A 25,291-nucleotide genomic window follows, 5' to 3' on the forward strand; every position below is an offset into this window, starting at 1 on the left:
AAAATAACACACAATACACCACTTCTATCCTCTGTACATTAACCCAGCCATGAGCAGACTTCAGTGCCATCAATGCACACTACCTGCTGCAGGGCACACATGATTTGGAAACAGAGAAACTGAAACATAGTTCTGTATTTTCCAGTTAATCAAAATTTTCAAATATCATTCAAATATTAGAACAGTACAAAGCCCAGGGCTCTCTCTTGAAATCATGTTGATGGTAGTCAGAAACAGCTTTTAACACATCCGGCTAACCAAAAAACTAGAAACCTCTGTGTGGGGAGCAACACTATTATACATGAACATTCAACACCCAGCTGATAAAAGAACAACATGAGTTTTGAAACCATCTTTCTGAGAGTCAATTGGGTCCCAAAGAGCACAGGTCAAAGCTGCTGAAAGCATGAAGCAATCTCACCTGTCACACCTAATCAGGGGGTTAGAGCAGCAGCTCATTCCAGGTCACCTCTACCTGGCTCTATGCTCACCCTCCAGAGTGACACAACAACCAAGGCTGTTTGTCATCAGATGCATAAAAACAAACTCCAGTCATGACTTTCAAAGTCTCTCCTCTTCCTGTGTTAGAAGTTGTTTAAATTCTTGAGCAAGATTGTTCTTAAGAAGGCAGGGCCCCAAGTCATTTGACAGCACACATGAAAGAGTCAGTGGTTTTCAAGGTAAGGGGGAAGAGTGTAGGAGTAGAGAGTGACGCAGAAGTTAAGACTTTCTCAACAAAAGTTATCACTGCCCTCCTAAATGAGAATAAAGATCAAATTAAATAGGAAAGGCTGAAAGACTGGAAAGGAGAAAGCACTTCAGTTTAAAGAAAGAAAAGAAAAAAACACTTGCATCATCTTCACATACAACCAGTAAACTTACACTGAATGGAACGTTTTCTTTAGTGTTCCTCAACCCAAAATTCCATCTCTGTCTACAGAACTGAGCCCTGAATTTATCATAATGTCACTGGCAGTGACAGTCACTGGCAACGTGCTTCAGATCCTCTCTCCGCTCTGACTTTACCACCATCTCCTCTGCTACTCTGGTCACCTGCTCACCCTCAGCTCTCTTCAACCTCTCTGAAAACACCTATTTCCAGGGGGCCTTGTGCTAATAAACTCAGGAACACTCAGCAACCTCCTCACAGCAAAGACTGAGCTGTTATTACAGCCCTCCCATCTTACCCAGTCCCTCTACTCCGTGCCCAGCCACTCAAACAAAACCCAGGATGGATATGCTTGGTTTAGGTCACATTATGAAAAGCTGGTTTTGTTTGCTGTCAGTTCTTCCTCTTTTCATTGGATTTTCTCAAGTCTAATTATACCTTAATACAAAATTTTCTTAAACATATGCCTGTACCCTCCATGAAGGTTGTTGCTCTTTTGGTCAACTGCTCCTCCAAAGAAACACACCAGTAACTCAAAAGGAATTATTTTGAACTGTATCTATTTGCAAATTTTTACACTTCAGCTTTTCATGCTTATTTTATGTAAACAGAAATAGTGGAACTCTCCAAAAGCTGTTTCTGTTTTGGGAATAAGTATCTCTCTGCACTTGTCCACGCCAAGTATTTTGAAATGCCTATTGATTCCAGATGGATCCACAGTGCTGATCCCCAGGACCAACAGCCAGAAGATGATTCATCACTTCTTAAAGTTCAGTACAGCACCCCTGTTTACAAGTAAAGGTAAACTTTTAAGATGACAGAATTATGCCAACATTTTATATATTTAATTATGTTAAATGTGCACCAATCTTTCAGCTTTATGTCTCACATCACTGCTACAAATACTTCTTTATTCAGTCACAAATCTTTCCCAAAATATTTAAGGGGGAAAAAAAAGAAGCAATATTGAGAAATCTAAACAAAGTTATTTTCTGAAATACAAGAAGCCCTTTAAGATATAAAGTAGTCCTCAAGTTTTCAGTGTACAGGTGAAAAAAAATTAAAAGGCATCAATTTTTTAAGAAAATATAAACTTGCATAAGCATTCAAACAAAAACATTTCAGTATTTAATAGGTTTGTTCTTACAAATCACCCATGCTTCTAAACAGAATATCATCACTGCTGGCAGAAAAAAGAGTCTGAAAATCTCAGTTTGTGAAGGATTCACAGCTGGTCACAGACAAGAGTCCACTATCAACAGAAGTCAAGTGCTCAAACCAGCTCCTCATTTTACAGCCTTACAGAGGACAAATACCAGCAGTAGCCACACTGAATTAAGAGAAGAAATAAAGAAACTAAGTTTCTCAGAATATTTAGCATCTGAAGCCTGCACCCCTAAAAACATTAAGTCCTTCAAATGGAAGCATATCACATTTAACATAAAACTCCACATTACACCAGTTTCAATATCTGCCTGAACTCACATGGAACACTCAAAAGTTATACCAGCACTTTTGTAGTTGAACTTTTTCTACCAGGACTGATTTTTTTCATTACATATTTAATATAATAAACTTATTTTCAAATATACTATGTTTACTCCTAATAGTTCTATGGTGCTAATAATAGAAGCTAGTAGTTCTGTTGTGTTCTTCCAGAGTTTTTCCCACATTACAAATGCAAGCACAGTGTATTTATTTTGCCAAAGAACCCTCATAACCAGGTGTATGTATATATTTTAACATACTCAAAAGCCTACTTTTTTAAGCTGAAAGAGAACAAAAAATTAAGCTTGTATTTTTAAAAATACAAGCTAATACTGCAGAATAGAAGACTCAAACTGGAAAAAAAGGAAGTTAATATTCTAAAAAGTAAACCCAGGGGACCACAGAGAGGCTCAAGAGTTGCACTTGCTCCATTTCCCTTTGCATAAACAGTTCACAACAATACCAGCTGAACATGGAACACTTTATAAACAGGCATAACAACAGGACCCAAGGGAAAAGCAGTTCCCTAGAAGTTCAAATATTTTCCATGGATGTTCAAGATCTCAGCAAATTATAAATGAATCTAAAGGACCAAGAAGGTTAAACTAACAGAATATTGTCTGGCCTTTTCAACTCTTTCATACAAATACTGACCAAGTGCAGAACACAAACCCTTTTCTGTACTTGGCCATCAACTAAAGCTGCTCTTCAGAAAGACAGCCCCTTCAGCCAGAACTGAGGATGACTCTGGCTTTGCTGAAGTCAAGGATCTCACTGACTCCAAGCAAACTCCTGGCTGTGCCATCTCTTACACTGGTCACCAGTTCACAGTCTCCACATTCACCTCACTGCATCTGAATTTTAAAGTTCTGATCAGACCAAGTCTGAATCTTGGTGTTTTCAACAACAGTTCAAAACAGCAGATCCTCTACAGAGCAGATTCATGTTTGAAGAGCCATGCCTAACTAGGGAGTTAACCACCTTCTAAGTAGCACAGATCATCCTCATGAAGCAACAAAACCCAAGGCAGATGATTTTGTTGCAAACAGGCACCCTCTTGAAAAACAGGTGCCATACAGACACTCCAAATGAGGTCAAGAGCAAACAGTCCTGAGTTAAATTAAGCATTAAACCACTGAGTCACCTCAAAAGCAGATGAAGGATGTATTTTTTAAAAAACAATCTTTTACTACCCTTGCTCAATCTATAAACATGTGTCAGAAATATTTGGTTTTTGAAGGTGGAATTAGCAGAAGTTGGCACCTCCAGAAAGAGACAGGCACCACCAGGAAAAGCATAACAAGCCTTGAATTTTTTTTATGTTATGCAACTTTATGGAAAACTTTGTAGCTTGCCAGTTCAGAGAATACATGAAACAGAAATAAAGCATTACACTGCAGCTAAACTCAGTGTGCCCTTAGGACTCTGATTCCATCAGAGAGCACAATATAGAAATTCTGTATGTATTCAAAGAAAATTTATAAGAGAAAAGTGAAAAGGATTTTCTTTTCAAGTACATCAGCTTACTTTGATTTCTCTTCTCTCATGATTGTATCATTTTAGCTTCCAGTAAAGGCTGTGCCACACATCTAGCTCTTCAAAGGTACTTCTAACAGACAACATAAATTTCTCTTGCTTCTAACAGGCATAGAGAGGTCTCCTCTGTTGTAATATTCCACAACTGGAATGGAATGGTTTGGGTCAGAAGGGACCTTAAATAACATCTGTTTCCAACCCCCAGCCATGGGCAGGGACACCTTCCACTAGAGCAGGTACCTCAAAGCCACATTCAAACTGGCCTGGAACACTGACAGGGAATGGGGAACCCACAACTTCTCTGGGCAACCTGTGCCAGGGCCTCACCACCCTCACATCAGAGAATTTCTTCCTATTATCTAATCTAAACCTACCCCATCCCAATTTAAAGCCACTACACCTTTAAATATCAAACACTTCTTATAACTGCGCTGCTGCCCCCAGCCCACCTGCAGCTGGAATCAAGGTTCAATGCATTGTCAGACTGGAATATGTTCCCAGCTCCAGCTGAGGGGCTGATGAATACACCCACTGCCCACACAACAACTGTTTATTTACATATTTTAAGAAATTCTATTCACCATGTAACTTCATGAGCAGCAAGGGCAGGACTGGTAAGGAGAGGATTTAACATAATTGCACATGTAAGCAACATCCTCTGTGTGCTCCAGCATGCTCAGACTAACCACAAATGCACTCATATCTGCAAGATTCTCCTGCAGCCACATGGGAGCCACAGGAGGCTGCATGCTCAGATGGGGGTGGCAGCACTCCATGCACTCATAAAACCTTATGGTGTTCCAACATAAATTAAAGACAAGATCACAACTATACCAAGGTATGATTAAGAAGGCAACATTGTTATTATTCCTACTGAATAAACAATAACAAAGCTGGCCTGTGATCAATATTAACATCAAAGTGAAGTTTCAAGAGCAAGAATACTCTGAGTCCACTGTCCAAACAAAACAACACTGCACCTCTAAAATATGACTTACTGATGTCCTGTGTGATTTCTCACATGACTACACCAGCAGGAAGATTTACCAATTGCTCTGGAGGGGCTGAAAAAGTCCCTCTAACTTTGGAGGAGTACGTGAAGTACAGATGAACTACTTTCTTTAAGAATTTAATAGACTTCACTATTTGTAATGGTACCCAGAGAGGCTGCACACAGCCATTCCCTCAGACTCAAAAATCTGTTTCCTACTGAATGAAAGCACTATATGTAGCATCCAATTTATTGGAACAAGACTCTGGCGAAAGTAAGTAGGAGATAATTGGCACACAATGGAATACAAATGGAAAAACAGACATGAGGGAAAAGAAAGAGGATTTGTACATACATTCATGTTTCCATACCACAAAGGTGATTAACATAATACTTAGAGCCTTCTTTACAAAGAAGTATTTTACTTTTAGTGCCCCTCCACTAGTCATAGCTTCCAGGACACACACTACATCCATGCACTAAGAAGAGACATTCCAAAAAATCCCATAAAGTAGCTGTTCTCTTCATACAGGATTGCTTTGCACTCTTCAGAAAAAAAGGTCCCAGAAATAGAATATTTCACAAGAAAGGTCTTAATATGGATTTGTATGCTATAGAAGAGTAATTAACACATTCCAAGCAAGTCTGCTATCAAGTGACCTAGCCATAGTGCTACATAAACCAGTTAACCACGGTATTTTAGAGTCTCCCAACAAGGCTGAAAAACACTTAAAGCTAAATTGTGAAATTTTATTTTAATTCAAGAAATCTGTTTTTTTCCCCCCCCAGAAAACAGGGATGGCAAAGAAAACGGGATTCCCTTGCTGAGGCAGGACAGCACGTTCACAGGACACCATGCTGCATGCCTCCCTTGTGTAGACTGTGTTTCCTTCCTGGAATTGAAGCAGGAGAGACACGAGCCCCATCAAAACACCTCTATCAGATCTGAACAGTCCTGAGAACAATTATGAGGCTGTCAGAGAGGAAACTGCAACTGCTCTGTCTGCACGCAGGGTGTAGCGCTGAACCTGCCTATGGAGGGCTGAGATGGGACAGCACAGGCACTGCCATGTGCTCCGCTGGGAGAGCACGGGGCATGAGGAGTCAGGGAAACACCAAAGTCACACACAGCACTGCAAACAGCCCAGCAAGGCAGGAAAATCCCAGTATGGCAAGTAATACCATGAAATCCCATGCACACCTGACGGGAACAAGGCTTCACCTGAAGACTGAGGTGTTCACAGAATCTCAGAATGGGTCACAGTTGGAAGGGACCACAGTGGGTCATCTGGTTCATCCTCCCTGATCAAACAGGGTCATCCCAAAGCACAGGGCACAGGATTGCATCCAGGTTCTTGAATACCTCCAGTGAGGGAGACTCCACAGCTTCGCTGGGCAATCAGTTCCAGTGCACAGTCACCTGCACAGTAAAGAAGCTCTTCTTCATGTTCAGGTGGAGCTTCCTGTGCATCAGTTTCTGCCCATTGCCTCATCTCCTGGTGGTTGGCACCACCGAGAAAAGCCTGGTCCATCCTCTTGGAGCCTCACCTTCAGATACTTGTGCACATAAATGATGTCCGCTCGCAGTCATCCCTTAGCGAAGCTGAGCACTGCTCACGAGGCTGTTGCACCGGTACCTGCTCCGAGAGCACTCCTATGGAACACACCGGTGCCCTGTGTGCATACACCGCATCTCCATCTTCCGCTGAAGGCACACGGAGAGGAAAACCCTCCAGGGGATCATCACTGCGATCCTCCAGCTCCCGGGGCACCTCAGCGAAGGTGCACTCACCTCTCTGCCCACCCCAGACAGGCCCCCGAGTCCCTCCGGACACTGGGGTGAGGGGCAGGCAAGGACAGCGGGAGAGAGCGGGACAACCCGCCCGCGCCCGGGGACAGGGCTGGGGCAGAGAGCAGTGACAGCTCAGCGAGGGTCCGCGGCGGCACCTACCGTGTACTCCCGCACTTGGCTGTGGAAGTTCTGCTCCCGGATCGTCACCTCGTCCGCTTCCATCCTTCATAGTACCGCGGCCCCCGCGAGCAATGGCGGCCGCCGCCGCCGCGCCTGCTCCTGCCCCGCCAACGACGAGCGGGCCACCATGGCCGGAGGCAGCCCGGCTGCTCCCCCGGGCCCCGGCAGCGGCTGAGGAGCCCCGGCTCCGCCGCTCTGTCCCCGTCCGGCGGGCGCGGAGGAGGAGGAGGAGGAGGAGGAAGGGCGGGAAGCGCCGCCTCAGCTCCTCCTGCTGCGTCACCGCGCAGCGACCCCGGCGGGGGCGGGCGAATGGGGGGCGGGGTCAGACCGGGGGCGTGGCTTATGACTAAGTGAATGACTGGTGAAGCCACGCCCGTGGGCGGGGCTACGGGGAAGAGTGAGGCGGCACCGTGATGGGGCGGGGCCGGGTCGTGAAAGAGGTGGGGTTAGAGGGCGGGGCTTGGGGCGGGGCTGGTTTTACCAGCAGGGCGGGGTCGCAGAATCACGGAATTGTTCAGGCAGGAAAGACCCCCGGGACCATCGAGTCCGGGCTGTGTCCCAACACCACCATCCACGGGACCATGGCACTGAGTACCACGGCGTCTTTCCTTAAACACTCCCAGGAACGGTGACTGCCACAGCTCCCTGGGCAGCCCATTCCAATGTGTAATCTCATTATTCCCTGTTCCTTCTACATGCACGGGGTATCTTCTTTTCTTCTGAGTTTACAAGTAGATCAATTGTCTAAATACACACAGAAGACTATTAATCTAGGCCATACTATAAATTATAGATTGTGGTTTAGCAACTCAAACTGTTATTTCAATCCAGGTATGTATCATTAATCTAAAGAAGTTTCAAAAATAATCATTAGTCTAAAGAAGCTTCAAAAATAAGGATCATCATTTTTTGCTTATTTACAACTCTTGATGCATTATACATGTTGTCAATGCTAATTATAATTCCAATAATATTAATTCCCCAGTCTCTGGCCCATTTTCTTGGTTAAAAGCAGATGGTATTTATGAAATGTCAGAATCAGAAAAAGTAATCTTTGATGTTTTCCTTGTAGTCCTGAATGGATGCAGAAGATCCTGCAGCTTCAGTATGGCCACAGTCCCACCCTTGTTCTTTTCATACTTGTGAAGACACAGACGAGGGATTTGCAGGACAATCATACCAGGGGTATGACAGACAGGCCAGAAATGTTCCTGTGCTCTCTCCTCTTAAAGCCCATTGCTCAAGGAGGGAGACTTTAGGTGTTCACTGAGGCTGTAGGAACAGAATACCATTAAAAACAGAGTTGAAGGAGCAGGGAGCACAGTCTCTGAGCAGATTCTTGGGAAAAGCTGCCCTACTTTACAGCTGTTTTCTGCACAGCACTTGATTCTGTCTGGTATTATTACTTGTCTGGGGTTTTTTTCTTTGCCTATTCCCATTTATCTTCAATCTCCTTTTCTTCTTCAGATGCTGAAAATGATGAAAGCCTCCCTAGTTTCCAAGATGAATTTGACAAAGAATTAGGCTTTTAGTTGAAGCCCAGTTCTAATTTTGAGTAGAATTAGACTAGTGCTGTTCTCTGCTCAGGAGCTGGTCCAGACTGAGCAGTGTTACTGAAGGCAAGGTTATAGGTGGACAGAATCTCTTTTATTATAACAAACACAGCTGGCAAGGACAGACAACTGTCTGGCATGTGCCAACCTGACCCCAGGGAAACCATACTCTCTTAGAGCTGCCTATAGAAGTATGGGAATAGAACAGACAGGATCCCAACTTTCATCATATTTTGTAAAAGACTCACACAATAAATGACAATGGTATTGGAGCCAGGCTGTTAGGAACTGAGTGTTAGGCCTTCACTGGATTTGTGATGGAGAGAGAAATGCTGACACCAGAGCAAACCTGCTCTAAGAACTTGGGAGATCAGATGGCCCAATCAAAGAGGAAGAACAGGAACAACCAGAGATTCAGCCAGCAGTCCAAGCCTGAGGTGAGGGTTAGTTCTTCAGCTACCTGAGAAATTACTCACCCACTGTCAAGAAACAGAATTTCAAGCATTTCTAACTTTATCTGCAGACATATTAAACACTGGAAGATTGTAAGAAAAATTGGTTTTTTGTAGCTTATAGAAATTGAGATTTAGAAGATCTGAATCTTCCACTCCCACGTGAGCAATATGTGTTCTTTTTAATCTACTGAATTTGAAGCAAACCTAAGGAAGAGATATAATATATAATTGGTCTCATACTGTGGACTGTCAAGTTTTTTTCTTCAGCTCCAGCAGATGAATCATCAGAAACAACATACACATTTATATTTGCTGAAAAGGCAGGGGAGGGGTGGAAATAGCTTTAATCCTTTCTTGGGCAGAAGTTACTGCTCAGTTCTGAGATATCTACATCACAAAGGAAGGTCAGAGTAACCACCACAGCAAAATCTATTTATACCACAGGAAATTCAGTCTAAAGTAGGCAGCTCTTGCAAACTGATGCATGTATTGATCTGATGGGAGTACAAAAGTAGTAATTTGAAGCATACTAGATGTAAAAGTATCAAAGCAAGTCTGTGGTACTTTACACCAGAGAGTGGTTAAAAGACTTCTAGGTGTTTCTCATCTATATCCCAGACAAAATGAGACAGTGCTGGAGGTGCTGTCCTCAGCCATTCTTAGGACCTTCTCAGTAACCCTATGGGACCTGGTGTAAGCTATACATGATTTAAGTGTAAATAGAAAACTTTCTCACACTAGTAAGGTACAGATACACACATGCAAAAGCAGTAATGAAACCCAGATTTCTTTTAAACTTACATTTGGTGATCCCTAATCCCTCAGCATAAAAATTGAGATGATTTATGAGATTTTGCTCAGTTTATTGCTTTTCAGTGTAGTTTTAACACCATTTTTCATCTCCAGGATGACCCAGTAAGTAACTGGAACCCTGAATGCCCAAGGAGGGTTTTATGTGCACAGGGTTACCGCTGAGATTTTCCAGAAAAAAATGTTGGGATATTTAAGTTAATAAAATTCATTAAAATTTGTCAAAGATAGAAGTTTCTAAAGTTGGAACTATTTCTCTAGGAAGGTTCCTTCAGAATTTGCCAATGGATTTTAAAGCACTCTTTAACTGTATATGCAAAATTTTCACCATGCCTTTAAATCTAAATTTATCTCACAGCATTTGAGTAGGTGATACCTTCTTTTCAAATGATCCTTCAGCCAAATGAAGCTTGGACTAAACAAAAAATAGGAAGTTATTCTCCCAGTTAATATGACTACTTACATGCTTATATTCAAGATACTACCAAAGAATTGGTCAGATTGAAGCCCAAAGCCCACTTTAATATGGTTCCAAGAATGACCTCTGACTTTTAAGAGAACTTTGGGTACCCACAGGCCATGGTTTAGAGCCAGCACTTTACACTCAAAAGCCAGTTATGGAAGATAAAAAGAATGATTCAAAAGTTAAAATATCTTGATCATGGTATAAAACAAACATAATGCTATCATACTTATGTACATAAAGTTTATTTATTAGGTGATTTTTTTCAGTGTCTTATATGTGGTAAGCTAAAGCATAGCAATAATTGCATTATAACCTTAGAAATCCAACTCAATCAGTCTTGTGTTGTCTTAGCTAGCACGAGTTCTAACATCACTATAGTGCAAGGATTTCATATTGCCAGAACTTCATATTTCCTGAATGTTTCTCACAGGCAGCTCCTCTAAGCACTGACTGTTCTGGTCCTTGCAGCAGTCAGATGACTCCTCTCCCCAGGTCTTACCAATACACTGATTCTAATCTTTAGTAATTGGTCCAGATGCAACTCATTGGGGGATAAGATTACCTTCTATACCACCTTGATTTACCCATACTGTATCTCCTTATAGTCTTGGATCTGGATTCAGCTTAAAATGTTGCTGACTGACATTTCATTTCTATTCATAACTTATACTTTTTATTTCTTGGGATTTTTTTAGAACAAAAAAGGCCTTTTTGTGGCTCCAAATACTTCCAGATCATATTTTCATTCAGTCAACCCAGTAAAAATAACTCCCCAGCTAAATGCTATATTATAGCACAATATATATTTTTTAACTTTTTGAAACAGCCAAGGGAAAGAAATTTAAATTAAAAATTACAATGTTGGCATGAAAAAAGAGCATATAAACTAGTTTAGTATAGACTCACATAGGTATGTGCTGAATTTTATTTATATATATATATATATATATATATATATATAAATGTATAAATGTATTGATGAATATATACTCCCCCCAAAAAGAGGAAAAAAGCACAATCAAAGTATTACCATTTTGAGCAAGCTTTTAAAATTAACATTTTAGTAAAAATCTGCACTATTTCTAACTTAAAGCTTGGTCCACTTGTAAAAAATTAAGTTAGATTGCTTTCAATAACCAGGAACTGGATTTAGGAATGAATAAACCCCCTTCTAATCCTTAAGTTTCCTTCACTGATAGGAGCCTAGAGTCAGAAAACCTGTAAAGTTTATTATGGTCAGAGGCATAAACTCTGCAGGAGTTCAGTGCTGTCAGGTAAAGGAAGCTTAAGTCACATTATGAAGCTAGAACAGTTTCTCTTCCATATCTAGGCAGCATGAAGTGACTGAAAGCTTATTTTTCCTCCATGCACCATTATTGGGTTTTTCATGTCCCATTGGGAGCATCCAAAGCACTCCTCAAATCAAAACAAAGCAAAACTCACACCCTATTGCAGCTTCAACTTGATTAGGAATAAAATGAAAGGTAATATTCAAGGATATGCAGCTGCATCTGCAAGCCAAAGTTCACCTGCTGTGTAGATATGAACAAGGCCAGGGTCATCTGTTCCCTGCTGTGTACCCATGGCTGTTTGGGTTCATTCTTCAAATAGGTATTTCTTGGTAAAATTCTGGAACTGCTATCTGAGTCAATGTTGTTACAGAAGAACCAAAGAACTAAATCAACTTAAAAAAAAAAAAAATGTGTCCCTTTCACCAGTCTACGTCTGGTTTTAACTCAGAAATTAGTGTTAAACTCACTCAGCCTCTGAAAAGCGTTCAACTAGAGCAGATGGATGAAAATTCATTACTTCTCCTTATGGTGTGCTCAGTATTTAATTCCTATTAATCACAATTCTCCTCAAAATCTCCTTTTCAGTCAGTTAAAAAGATTTACTCTAAGTAAATTTACCCTTTGAAAATTTTTCTTAACCGTGAACTCTTTTTTTTCCTTTCATCCCTGAATTGTCTCCAAACTTTTAACCTTCTTATTAAAATGCAGACACGAGAACTGAAAGCAGTATTCTAGGCTCAGTTTCAGCAATTCTATGAAGAGATGTAAAATCACCTTATTTTATGCTTTTGTTACAGACCATTTAATCATGACAGAGGAAAACAGCACACAGATTCAGAGGAGAAAAACATGATTGCTTCCCAGAATTAAATGGAATGTGCATTTGAAGACACTTGTATCAACTGCTGTCTTCCTGCTGTCAGAGACCTGGCTGTAGTTAAAAGGCTCCCTTCTGGATTTGATTGCCGATTGCCATGTCCATTCTTATTTCCTTACAGAGAGTAAAGCAAATTTTAGGGACATTTTAATCCAAATGCTAGAGCAATCATTTCCTTGACACAGAAATTAGTGGTTTCCTCTGAACTTCACTCATACCAACCAGCAGCAATCTGTAATTTCTATTCTGTATCACTGCCCTGCAGATACAGCCCTGGCTCTGTAGAAAGGACCTCAGCCCCTTGTTCCTGGTGCATTCATGAGCTTTTGACAGAATTCAAGTCTCTTTTATTTTCTGCTTCCCAAATATTTCAGATTGCTCTGTATGATTAGCTCATCTTTGTAATTTACCACTCCTATTTCCAGTATTTGTCAGCATTTTTGTGTTATCTGCCAGTAGCATTAGTGATTTGTCAACCAGAATAAATACATCCTTAAAAAAAATGTCATTACTGTCTCTGTGGGGTTTTTTAAAGTTTTTCTTACTTTTTTTCCCTCATCTTTGGAAAGTTCCTGATGTACTAAGTACATAAAATAATTCTTTTACTGGTTGCAAGTGTTATGTTTGCCCATATGTAATAGGAGTTTGCCAAGATCATGGGTTGGCTCCATGGCAACACCATAAGGGGATTAAAAGAATTATCTGAGAGTGTAGTCAATATTATTTGTGTTAGCAAATAATCATTAGAAGCTTTAATGCTGTTTTACCACTGGCTGAATTGTAGCACCAAATGTGTCCCTGGAACCCAAGTGTCACAAACAATTCTTCTGTTCTTCCAGGAGAGATGCTCTCTTTGCTCTGTGCTTTTTTTTCAGTTTAGTTCCCACTCTCAAGTGCCCACATGGTCCCATTTTAGATGACCCCAGGCCCTGCTGCCCTTTGGTTTGTTGTGTACATGTCTCCACGTTACATCTGCACAGAGCTGCAGACTCTGCCCCTGGGGCTTTCTCCACCAGCTTTGCCAATCACTCACCTTGTTACTTACAGCATTTCTCTGTCCTTTCAGAATATTCTCCTTTGATTTGTGGGCCAGTCAACAGCTTGCATTAGATATCTGAGTCTGCCAATCTGCTATTGATTCTAAAAGATGTGATCATGCATTAGCTGTATTATAAATGACAAAATTGCAAATATCCACCCGTATGATCAGTTCCTGACTACTTAACATGGCTGTAATCATCGTCCTTTAAAAAAAATTAAGTCATTAATCTGCTGGGCCATCTGTGCTTACTCTGAACTATCCTCAAGCTATTTTTTTTGTTAGTTACATAGTTTTGAGAAATGAAATTTTGCCATTTTTGGAGAAGAGAGGTTGCACTGTGAAGTCCCTAAACAATAATAAAAAAACATTTGGTATTAGTTAAATAATTTTTTTTTTCCCTAAATTCAGCATCTGACTCATCATGACTAAGATGCTTGTACTGTTAAATACCACATGGAAGGCATTTCAAAAATCTATCCAGTATTAACTACAACCGTTTTTCAGTCTGGGTGACAAAAATCACATCGTATAAATTTAGTCTTTGAAAGTAAGCCATGCACCTTTTATGAAGGACTTTTATCCAAAATGCTAGAAATTTTAAAGGAAATTAATCATCTTAATTTCTTAAATTAATAGGTGCAAGATTTATTCTTAAATCATGGATACTCCTTTCTAATTAAATTCAAATGTGTTTAATGCATCTCAGGAGTGTTAAGATAATAAGTAGTCCTTTTCTGGAACTTAACATCCTCGATCCCTGTCAATAATTATATTGGGTGACTAATAAAATATGATGCCAGGCATTTTTTAAATCTTTATCTTCCTCCTCTGTCTCATTAGCAAAATGAATAGGTTTGCTTCACAGGCACCACCTAATCTGGAGAATTCAATGTTGTTCAAGGACACAGCAAATAAATTTCAGCAGGTATTCCTTCCTGCAACAGTCATATATAAAAGGCACTTTTACAGCATCTGCCAGTTGCTCGTTGCTGTATAAGATTATTGCCATTGTAAAAGCCACCAAAGCCTGGAAAACCAAAAAGGTCTGTCAGTGTGATCTCCTGACTAGGAGAATTTTATGCAGTTATCCCATCAAAGACTACACTCCTCATAGAGCTCCAGTGTCCAGTAATTGATCCACAGAAGACACTGCACTCATCCATTCCACCAGTGGTCCATCAGAAAATGCTGACATCAAGAGAGCAAGTTATTTTATAACATAAGACAATACTTATTTTCAGAAACTGGACTCAGGTCTCGCAGGCTTTTTAACAAAAATCATGCCATTAATGTGAAATTAGCTAATTTGTTCTTGAGAGTTTAATTTCCTTTCTCAAGTAGATATTACATTACAGTAATTATACCTGCAAGTAAGAAAAAAAAAATGGCAGGATCCTCAGCCCCTGGGATGATATATAGTTCTCTGGCCCTCATATAAAAGCAAAATCCATCTCTAGTCACTTGGGTATCTAAGTATCTGAATGAAGGACTCCAGAGATTTCATTTCACTTGATGGTAGGAGGACAGAACAAGGAATAGGTTGTGATTCATCCAACTCCTTGAAATATTTTCATCTTTCTAATTTTAGCTCCTGTGCACCATACATTGAACTCAAATGATACCCATCCTGCCAGTGATTGCAACTGCAGAGATGCTGCATGCTGATATTCCATTTCTGTCCGTGCTACAAGGCCCTTATGGGATATTTGACCACCTTTTACATGCGGTGTGTCACCCAGAATCCCAGAATCGTTTGAGCTGGAAGGCACCCATAAGGACTGTCAACTCCCTGCTCCTTGCAGGACTACCTGAAACTAAACCACGTGACTAAGAGCAATGTCCAGATATTCTCTGAACTCTGACAAGCTTAGTGTCATGACCACTTCTCTGGGAAGCCTGTTCCACCACCCTGTCAGTGGAGAACCTTTTCCTAACTGAAGTCCAGCCTGAACTTCCCCGACACAGCCTCATTCCATTTCATAAGACACCTCTTTGAAAGTCACTATCACACTGTGCCCTTTGATATTTTTTTTTCCTTTTTATTGAGTTGTAGCCCTTGGCCTGGGCAAGAGGAAAGGTCAATCTACACAACATACAGAAAAGCATGTGGCTGTTCTGCAAAATCTCTGAATCCAAGGTTTGTCTAAACATTACTGTCCACATACTTCATCTTACTCTGTGAGTAATTACCTACTTAAACTGTAGAGATAGTACAAAGTCAATAAAGTTTCATAGGATATATTCATACTGTTTTACATCATGTGTATTGATACCTCGAAACTTACTTGCATTTACAGAAACAATTTTTTTTTTGCATGGTTTTTAATTTGCCAATAGCTAAACATAAATTAAAAGAGGACAGCTGAAGTCATATAAGGCACATGGAAAAACCTGAATACGAAAGGGTCACTTCATCCTGAATATTACAAGCAACAAACCATGAGAAATAACTCTGCAGTTTGTAGTCACTGGTAAAGCATTGCAGAGGAAGTAGTTTCATTGCAGTACCATTAATGCTGCATAGCATATGACAGCTTTGCTATTTATGCAGTCATGTCTGTTTCTATAGCCTGACAACCCATCTCCCTACCCCAAACTCTGTCCTGTCTTCGCTGGGGGTATCCAAGTGCCAGTACCCTGGGCATGTGCTAGCCTGACATCATCCCCACCTTTAAATCCTAGCCTGCAGCACCCTTTGGTGCATTTATAGACACATGCCCCAAAATTAGCATAATTAGAATATACTTTCAGACCCATTTGCTGTCTCATTGTGTATTAACACCTGAAAATCGTCAACAAAATAAGAAAACAACTCGACTCTAAGTGATAGTTAGTCTGGAATGCAATCAGGCTGCTAGCAAACCTGTTAGGGAATTAATTATTGAACATTGCTCTCATCCTAAATAACACTATGGGCTATGACATACATTTGGATTTTTTGTTGTAGTGACAGAGATAGCACTTCAGTGAGCTCATCATCTTTTCAGGTTCACCCACGGCCCACAGTAAATTACCAGCAGCACCCCGGTGAGATTAAATTCCAGCCCTGCTCCTTGCCTTCCTCTCTGTCTTGCAGCCCCAGCATGATTCCCATATTTAACACCATCACCATGCAGCAGGATCTGCTGATGCATCCCTTTATATTTTCTCAATGGACCTTGAGTCATACCAGGTTTGAGGGAACATTAGCTTTCCTGTCAACAGCTCTGCAGGAAGTCTGAGATTCCTTCTCTGTGGCCTAGGGCATCTTATAGAAATTCTAAATCAAAAACTATTTTGTCTATTCAAGCTCTAAAATTTTCACATAATTTGGCACTTGTGAATGAATCCTGCAGCAAACATGGTACAACTCCAAGTTCCCTGCATCTAATTGATTTTTATATTGCTGCAGACTAATAATCTCCACAGTGCCTCTGAAAAAACCAAGTGAGGATTTCATTTGAGCACCTTGTAAAAGCAAGTACTTGCTGGGCTGTAGTGCTGATCCAGTCCTGCTCTGTTCTTGTTCAATTTATTCCCACTACCCCACAGCAGCACTAGTACAGCCATAGGTGGCTGATCAGACCTGGGGAAAATAACTGAGCAAAAATAAAAAATTTAATCAGAACGAATTCTCTGAGCCAGTTCATTCTGCATTGACACAACAGAAGGAGTGAAGTAAACTGAGCACAGAGAGCTACTCCAGCCATCACTGCTGCAGAGAGAAATGCTTGTGAGCTTCAGTGTACATGTAAAACAATCACAAATATGTTTTTCTGTTTGGCCAATGCCATTTGTAGTACTGAGAGTAATAGAAAATGTGAGAAACTATATTGTCCTTTTGCTCTGTAATCACAATCCTCATAAAGGATTTATGAGTCCAGATATAACTACAGACCAATCATTTTCAGACAGTTCTTCCTGCCCTGGGCTATGGAATAAGAAATACGTATGCAGAAGGCCAGCAGGACAAGTTTATTGCATTTTTTAAGAGTTTGTTCAAAGATTCACTCATGCAGTAGATTTTAGAGTGTACATTTTCACATAATTAAATGAATTTATATATTGTATGCATACTTACACATAGTGTGGGTCTGTGTATTTATATGTCTATGTGTGGTATGTGTGCTTATTTTTACTTAAAATTCTCCAAAATATAGTTACTCTGCTATAGTACTAAAATAAGCTTGTACAGAAGAGATCATTGGGTAGTGTCCTCTAGAGAATTTCTTTACAAGAGCCAAATTACATCATTTGTATGCTGAGTTAACATCACGAAAGGTATGGGTATGAGCTTTTTGGTGTTGTTACAAAATCATGGTCTAGCAACTTTTCTGAAAATGGTATTTTTGCCTTTACAATGAAGCAGAAGCTCATATTATTCTTTCATGTGAGTTTGTATGAGTATTTATAGGAAAGAAAAATATAGGTTAATTACTGTTGGAGGGCCTCTTTAGCTTATCATTTTGTTATGCAGTGCCAAGGAGCATTGAAGTTTGTGCCCCAAATAAATTCTTTATTTTAAAATGGACAAAATATTTAAATATTTAAATGGCTGCTTAATATAATACAAGAACTAATAAGCTAAAGTGTTATAAACTGAAAAATTATAGACAAATCTGAAATATACACTAACTAAATCATTATCGTTGTTATCTTCCCCTGTTAGATGCATCACTGCTTGCACAAAGTCATGTAGCTCAAATCAATGTCTTCACTTCAACTATGCTCTGGAAAAAAATGGGAGTTTTGACTATATAGAAATATAATAATAACTCCACAATGTGACCTATAGTTTTACTGAAATAAATTAATGGATGGCATGCAGATGCCAAGATTAAACAGAGTAATAACAAAACATTAGTAAGCACTTTTAGTGTAATTAAATTTTTGATGTATTACAATTTTTAGTGTGTAATTATTTTTGAAGGAACTGGAGAGTAATACTGGATCACACCCTTATTCAATCTAGTTACTAAAGAATAAAGTGTGGTGATACTTTGAAATTCTATTGCAGAATAATGGTGTATTGTCCATCACAGATAATGATGGCAAGGTTTTTCTCATCTGACAATCATTCATAGTGATTACCTAATAAAAGGACAATCCTTGGTACTGCAAGAACCTCTGGTCAGAGCAGAATGTAAGCAAGCATTAAGATGTACTATATAAAGCATCTCAGCTTGCAAGTGACCTTGAATCTGCTTTCTTATTGCTGGAGGTTGGGATTGTTCCATGGCTATGTTCCCAGTCTGCATCAAGAGGCTGCTGATAACATCAATCTTATACACGAGTCTCTAAAACTATTTTTGATGTTGGCCTTGAACAAGTCTAATAATTTCATTTAATCACCTCTGTTTCTACACAAAAACTGGAAACTAGGCTGACTTCTAATTTTTCATTCCTGTGAAATGCGGCCACAGGTTTTCTGTCTGCCATCAAATATCTGGAATCATAATTAGCTAAAATATGTCAGACGCCCTGTGACTCCCAGCCATCTTTATTGTATGGAAGTTCACTTTCAGCTAAGAGTAGAATAAATTCTGTTTGACTGAGACTCAGTCCTTGGGAAGAAAAAAGGGAAGCGTGTTCATTCGCATATTCAAACCTGCAAATTGAATGCATCCAATTTGCCTTATTTGTCCCCTAATGAGAATGACCTTTCCTGCTGATGGGAAAAAGCAACTGAAATTAGGCACGTGAAAAGTACAGAAAATACAAAATTCCAATCTTTAACAAAACAGGTCAACTGCTTGATCCTGTGAGTTAAAAAATAGTCAATGTCATATTGAACCCCAACTCACGGTGCTTTTTCATCTTTAGGTTCAGTATCTGAATTTTGCTACTCAGATGTATCTCTCATAACATTTCTTGCCTAGCACAACTTCCTCTTCACCATCCTATATGAAAAACATCTGAACAGTTCTCCCACCACTAATGCAGCTCAGGTTGACACTACAACATCTTCATCATTAATTTGCATAACAAAGTATGAAGCTGTAAAATTCAAAGATCAAGTGACCTGCCCACGGCTACAGAGAGGATGTTACTACATCAGGACTGAAACTCAGTTACATCTGGTCTTTGGTCCTGTGTAGATCAAGTTTCTTTCAATACCCAAACTGAAACAGAAAGAAGCCATGATCAATTTACCATGAAAAGGAACATTAAGATCACACAGCTCGTGTTGTCTCCTTCTGTGAATGCCAGAGAAGAAAACAAGTCCTGCATATGGGCAGCTCATCCATAGACAGACATCATCATCACTACTATTGCCATGCATTAACATGTAATTAACTATCTTCTCTACTAGGAAAAAGAAATATATATATATATGGTCAAATTGCTAATATGCTAATATGCTTCTCTTCCTTTCCAGCTTCCTCTTTCATCTGCAGAGCTCAAAACCAGAAGTGTCACCACAAAGGTAACAGATCTTAGAACTGGAACCACTCACGTGCAGGATTCAAGACTAATTAAAGAGCTCAGAATTCAAACCAACATCTTGACATGCCTTAAAAGCAAGAGCACAGTTATTTATTCTTGTTTTTGTTGTTTCTTTTTCATTACGGGGCTGCAGGAGTCCCACATCAGGGATGAGGGCCCCACATTGTGAGGATTTATTTAAACACTTAATGAAAATATCACTCCTGCAGTTAAGAATTTACAACTACAATTATATGATGAAGAATAGAACTGTCTCTTCAGCTGAGTTCTGTAATCATAAAATTCTAAATTATACTAACATGTGCCTCAATTTAAGTGTGTGTTTTCCCATGATTACTTAGAGGAATAATATGCAGTAAGTTTAACACTGCCATTCTTAAAGTGCATCCAGACAAATGTGGGTTGTTCTAAAAATAGATTTCTTACCTTTGCCACCAGTAAACAAGAAGGAAATTTCCACTGAGGAAACAAAAATTCAAGCTGTACAGACTCAGCCAGCTCCCTAGGCACACACATACAGTTGTGAAGGCTTTATTCTTAATATTAACTTACTTGTTAGTTAGAAAATTATTAAGAAAAGCAAGGACAAACCCTTTCGTGACAATTAGACAAAAAAGAAGTTAGTAATTGTTCCTGTTTTCACCTGTGTTTCAAAACCTGTTTCAGATTGGGCAACAGAAGGGCCAGCTGTAGCTGTTGAATAATGAATTCTCCCTTAAAGCAGCATGGGAAATAACTCTGACACAGTAATTTCTCTAATCTGCTAATAGTGTAGTTTCATAACTGATTATGAGCGATCTTGCCCTGTGCTGCTACTCTTCCCTTTCCCACAGCTAGCTACCTCTCTGTGTAGCTGAATAACAAAATTAAACCAGTCCAATTTAGTTTCATTCTGATCAAATCTTGAATTTGGTGCATTCTCCTGTGACTCCTGGTGTTAACATGGGGATAAGCATTACCTGGACAAATTCGTGGTCGAGGTTGACCTAAAGTAGCTGCAAAACTTCAGGTTTGAATGATGGCAGTCACTTAAAAGGGAAGTCATCAAGTGAAGGAGTAGATCAGGGTGGTATACAGTTTTAAGTACTGCCAGACACAAACTGTGTAAACACAGGTTACTTAAGGTCACGTGAGTACGGTTTTGTTTTGCTGCCCCGACCTTTGCATGAGTCACCTAATGAGGCATCTGCAAGGCCATTGCCTGCAGCTAAGCCAGTCATGGAAGGCAGCCTTTTCACCTTGGGCTAAGGGAGTCTAAGGCACTGATCGTCTTGTCTTGTCTGATCGTCTTGTCCTGATGCAGAAGCCTAAGATGAATTAGATGAGTTTTTTTTTTCTTCAAAAGTCATTATTTCTCTCTCTTTGACTATAAACAGAGAGCAAGGAGACTGGCTCAGCTGTAGGTGTCTGTCTAAACTGAGGGAGAAGGTCTCTGTTGCGTGTCAGGCTTAGATCAGTGTGGCTATTTCAAAGTACTTTGAGAGAAGGGTCTGTAGTGGTAGGCACGGTCCACTGCTGCACTCTGCTTATGGTCATGTAAGTAGAGCTCCTGATCAGGAACCGTACCTTAAATCAATACTGTATTACACATAACTGGGATTAAAATATAGGATGGCAGCCAAAATGTATACATTGATATCATTGTTTCAGTACACCCTGGAGAGACCTCTAAATGCTTCATTGTATTTGGCTCAGATACACATCATATTTTGCATGTTTAGCAAAGCCTCAGGAAAAATGCAGTAAGACTTTAGTTAATAGCTAGGAGCGCCTCACTGAGCTGAAAAAGCTGTGCAGATTGTCTGGGACTGATCACCTTACACCATGTACCAGAGACAGGGGATGAACAATAGCACTGCACACTGCTACTGCTGCCACTGCTTCTGTTTCAGTGGCACGGCACATACTCTTGTCACTATCTTCACTCTTATAAGTAAATAAACAAACAAACAGGTAAAAGGTGACTTTAACAAAGTGACAGTACCTGTTAAGTTTAGGGAATTTGTTTGTTGAATTCAAGCCTTCCCAGGTGTTTGTTCTGGAGTGTCACTTTAAGTGTTCTCTTTTCTAAAGTTGCCTTGTCAGAACTAAAGAAATAGCTAATAAAGATTAATCTTCAGGGAACAGAATTCCAACTGGGATGTTAAAGCTAAGTAATTAACAACAAAGGAGAAAGAACAGAGGGAAAAGGATCCCTTGGTATGCATGTACAGGTTTTTGATGAAAACTGCCTTCTAAATGACAACACAAGTGTTCATTAGATAAGGTTGGTGTTTAGCTAAGTCTCCCACAGAGACAATTCTTTGCACAGAAGCTTTGATTATATAAATTTTGTGTGAAAAATGCAAAGTTCCATAATGTGGGACTTTGATCAATGGTTCTATTCTGATTTACAATTGTTTTTTTTTTAAACTATGATGGGCACAAAACACTAATTTGTAAGCTCATTTTAGTTGAAATTTACCTCTTCCTTTTAATAGCAAGAAAGTAATCTGATTGCATTTTTTCAATCATCCTTGTGCAACATATTAGATAATCTCCTTATAGTTTAAAACGAAAAATGCTAATGGATTGGGGAAATGGGTTTCTGCTTTCACTCAGCATATCTGTCTTTTTTATGCTTGTCTTTTGGATCATTTATCTAAATAATAACCTTTAGTACCCACTCCTTCCTTCCAATGAACTAAAATATATTAATGATTAAAATCAGTGAATATGTATTTTCTCTCTACTTGAGTTTTGCCAGGTGAGGTTTCCACTTTCATCTTCTGCTTTTTTGGAGGGGAGGGGAAAAGCTCCAGACATCCTCATGTGAAATACTCATGGTTACTTTCTAATTTGTCTCAATCAAACAGCCTAAATGAGCTCAAACTAATGGCAGATCTCTTTTAAAGAGTATCACCAGTGAGCACTGACTCAAATGACATTGATTTCAGGGACTAGAAGAGAGAAATTACATTAAAAACTCAGCAAATCTGTTGGGGCAGCCTCAGAGAAGAGGCAGAAATTACACCTCAAGGGGAGGTGCTGTGGGTGGAACTTCCTCAGCCAACAAACCTGGAGACACAGAAGGATCCACTTGTATGGCTTTAGTCTCAGAATGATGGAAGGAAGCTCATTTTGTACAAAGGCAGCAGAGGGAAGATAAATGACCAGCCCAAGGTCAGGTACAAAGATGATGGAAATGTGGGAGAAAGTGCCAGAACAGATATTTTTCTAGACTCTGTGTAGTCAGTTTTCAGCATGCCTGGCTAAGCTGTCTACTGACCAAGACTGCAGGAATTGCTTAGCACATACACGCAGGGGAAGAAAAAAAACAAAACAAAACCAAAAAATGAACAAAAAACCCAAACCCTCAACAAACCAACAACCAGAAAAACCCCCACCAAGATTCTGAGCAACAGGGATGTATCTTTAAAAGACTACAGAAACCACTTTCTTCACCTACCAATACCTTCTGCAATAGATGGGACTGAAACACACCTGAAGAACCAGCAACTTTGTACTGCCTTGAGACTCTGGAAAATGCTTTCCAGAAGAAAAATCTCCTTCCACAGACAATCTTTCCCAGCAGAGCAAATTTCAGTTCTGCTGATTGCAGTGGTGACAGTATGGCATGGGGAGAGGCAGGAGAGGTGTGCTGTGCTGGGTACTCATAGCAGAGTCACTTGCACTGTTTGGGGGCTCTCTCTGCTCAGAATAAATTCATTCTGGCCAGAAGTTTTTATTCTGTAGAGTCAAAAAAGGCTTTGTATTTAAAGCCATGTTCTTACCTTAATCGGGTTGTTTTCTCCATTGATGAGAACAAAGAGCCACCCTTATGAGCTCAGTCTAAAAGTCTTTCTGGTGCTCCTTTGATATTTCCTGTGGTGATAAATATTCTCAATAGCTGCAAATTACAAAAAAGCCAGAATCTACCTATGTGCATTATAGTCACTAAGGCACATTTTCATGGCATGTGGGAGGGGATCAGGAGACAATAGCAGACTGGCAGCTAAAGGAATTGTATTCTGCTCATTCTGCTGAGGGCTGGGAAATAATAATCCATTAATATAAAGTGATAGGAAAGGAAACCTGCTAACAAATATTATCTCAGCAGGAAGCAACAATTCTATATGAACTTGCATTTCCAGTGAATCATGCCATTATGCTCAATTTCACTGCAAATGTGAAGCCTGCCCTCGTGGCTTGTTCTCTGATGTGGGATCACTGTCAAAACAAAGAACAATTACAAAATGTACCCTCAGCTCCAAATTCCTGTTTGGTAAGTGATGCTCACATGATGCAGAGATCTAAAAGTGAAATTCATGAAATGGAAACTGGGTTTCCTCCCTTTTCTGGTATTTAGACAACACAGAGTTGGAAGAATACTTGGCAGGAGTTTCTAATTTATTCACATTTGAGAACTTAAGAAGACTGTATTAACCAGTTACTCAAAGCCAAATTGGTAAATATAAAATAATAAACCACAATAATCTGGGATAGGATCTGAAATATTTGTTGTAATGTATTTATTTTGATAAGGCATCACCAGATTTGAATGTCTATTAAGCAGATTGGTATTTCTTTAAATATTACATTTTCTTGACTATGATATTTATACTTTGTCTGAAATATTGTTTTAATTCTTTGAAAGTATTTTTACTTCAAAACCAGGCAATAACAATTCTATTCATACATCTTGCAAAAGTAACATTACTATTTTGACCCAAATTTCGGATTATGGGGTTTAGCAAAATACATGCTCTTCACATTTTGCTTTGTGACATGAATTATTGAAGAAGGCAAATAATGGCATTTTCTCTCTTTGAAGATACATGAAATTTCCCATTATTGGAAAGCTCTCTTTCCCTGACTAACAAATTACATTATTAGACACAAGGAAGATGCAAATCTTAGGGTTCTAAAAGCACCTAATATTTTCTCAAATTATATTCAGCTGTATTTATCTTGCATTCTGGCATGCTGCTGGATTACTGTTATCAATAAATCTATAAATAGGATGCAAATGCATGTGAGCTGTCTGTGCATGAATAAAGAGTGGCCTGGCAATAAATTACAACATAATATATAGTTTAAAATGTAGCAAAAGAAATGCCTTGACAAATCAATGCAACATATTTTGTCAGTGAGGATGAAAGATTCATTATGCATCAGCCTTGAGAAAGCTGAATTTCTGAGGCATGGGTCACCTAGGACATATGATGTAATCACAGAATATGGAAACATGCATGGAAAGACAAAAATAATCTTCTGAGTAATAAAGCCATATCAAATTGTCAGGCAAAATATAAGTCCTGTGCATTACTTCATTGTCCAAAAGAGGTCAGGAGTACCACTACAAACAAAATGGAACCTGACTTCCTCTGGATTTGGTCCCCATAGCAGGTTCAAGACCTACTCTTTTTTTGAAACTGGCTCATGTGTGCTGGCTTTCATTTGTGTTTTTCTCATGTCTGCTAATGCCTAGGCTCATCTTGAGGCTCTTTGTACA

The 25,291-nt window shown here is 39.6% G+C and overlaps 1 protein-coding gene across 2 annotated transcripts in view; it reads right to left on the reverse strand.

Annotated features, from left to right (window-relative positions):
• Nucleotides 1–7,152, reverse strand: part of LMBR1 (limb development membrane protein 1) — a 68,440-nt gene extending 61,288 nt beyond the window's left edge. Inside the window, exon 1 of one of the 2 annotated variants that reach the window (XM_059839670.1) lies at nt 6,856–7,152. In XM_059839670.1, the coding sequence (XP_059695653.1) occupies nt 6,856–6,918 (63 nt within the window). In that variant the 5' untranslated portion in view covers nt 6,919–7,152. The remainder of the gene's footprint in view (nt 1–6,855) is intronic. The other variant, XM_059839661.1, reaches the window with a different exon arrangement.
• Between the last annotated feature and the right edge of the window lie 18,139 nt (nt 7,153–25,291).

Source organism: Haemorhous mexicanus, chromosome 1 (assembly GCF_027477595.1).
Source record: "Haemorhous mexicanus isolate bHaeMex1 chromosome 1, bHaeMex1.pri, whole genome shotgun sequence".
Taxonomy (NCBI): Eukaryota; Metazoa; Chordata; class Aves; order Passeriformes; family Fringillidae; genus Haemorhous; species Haemorhous mexicanus.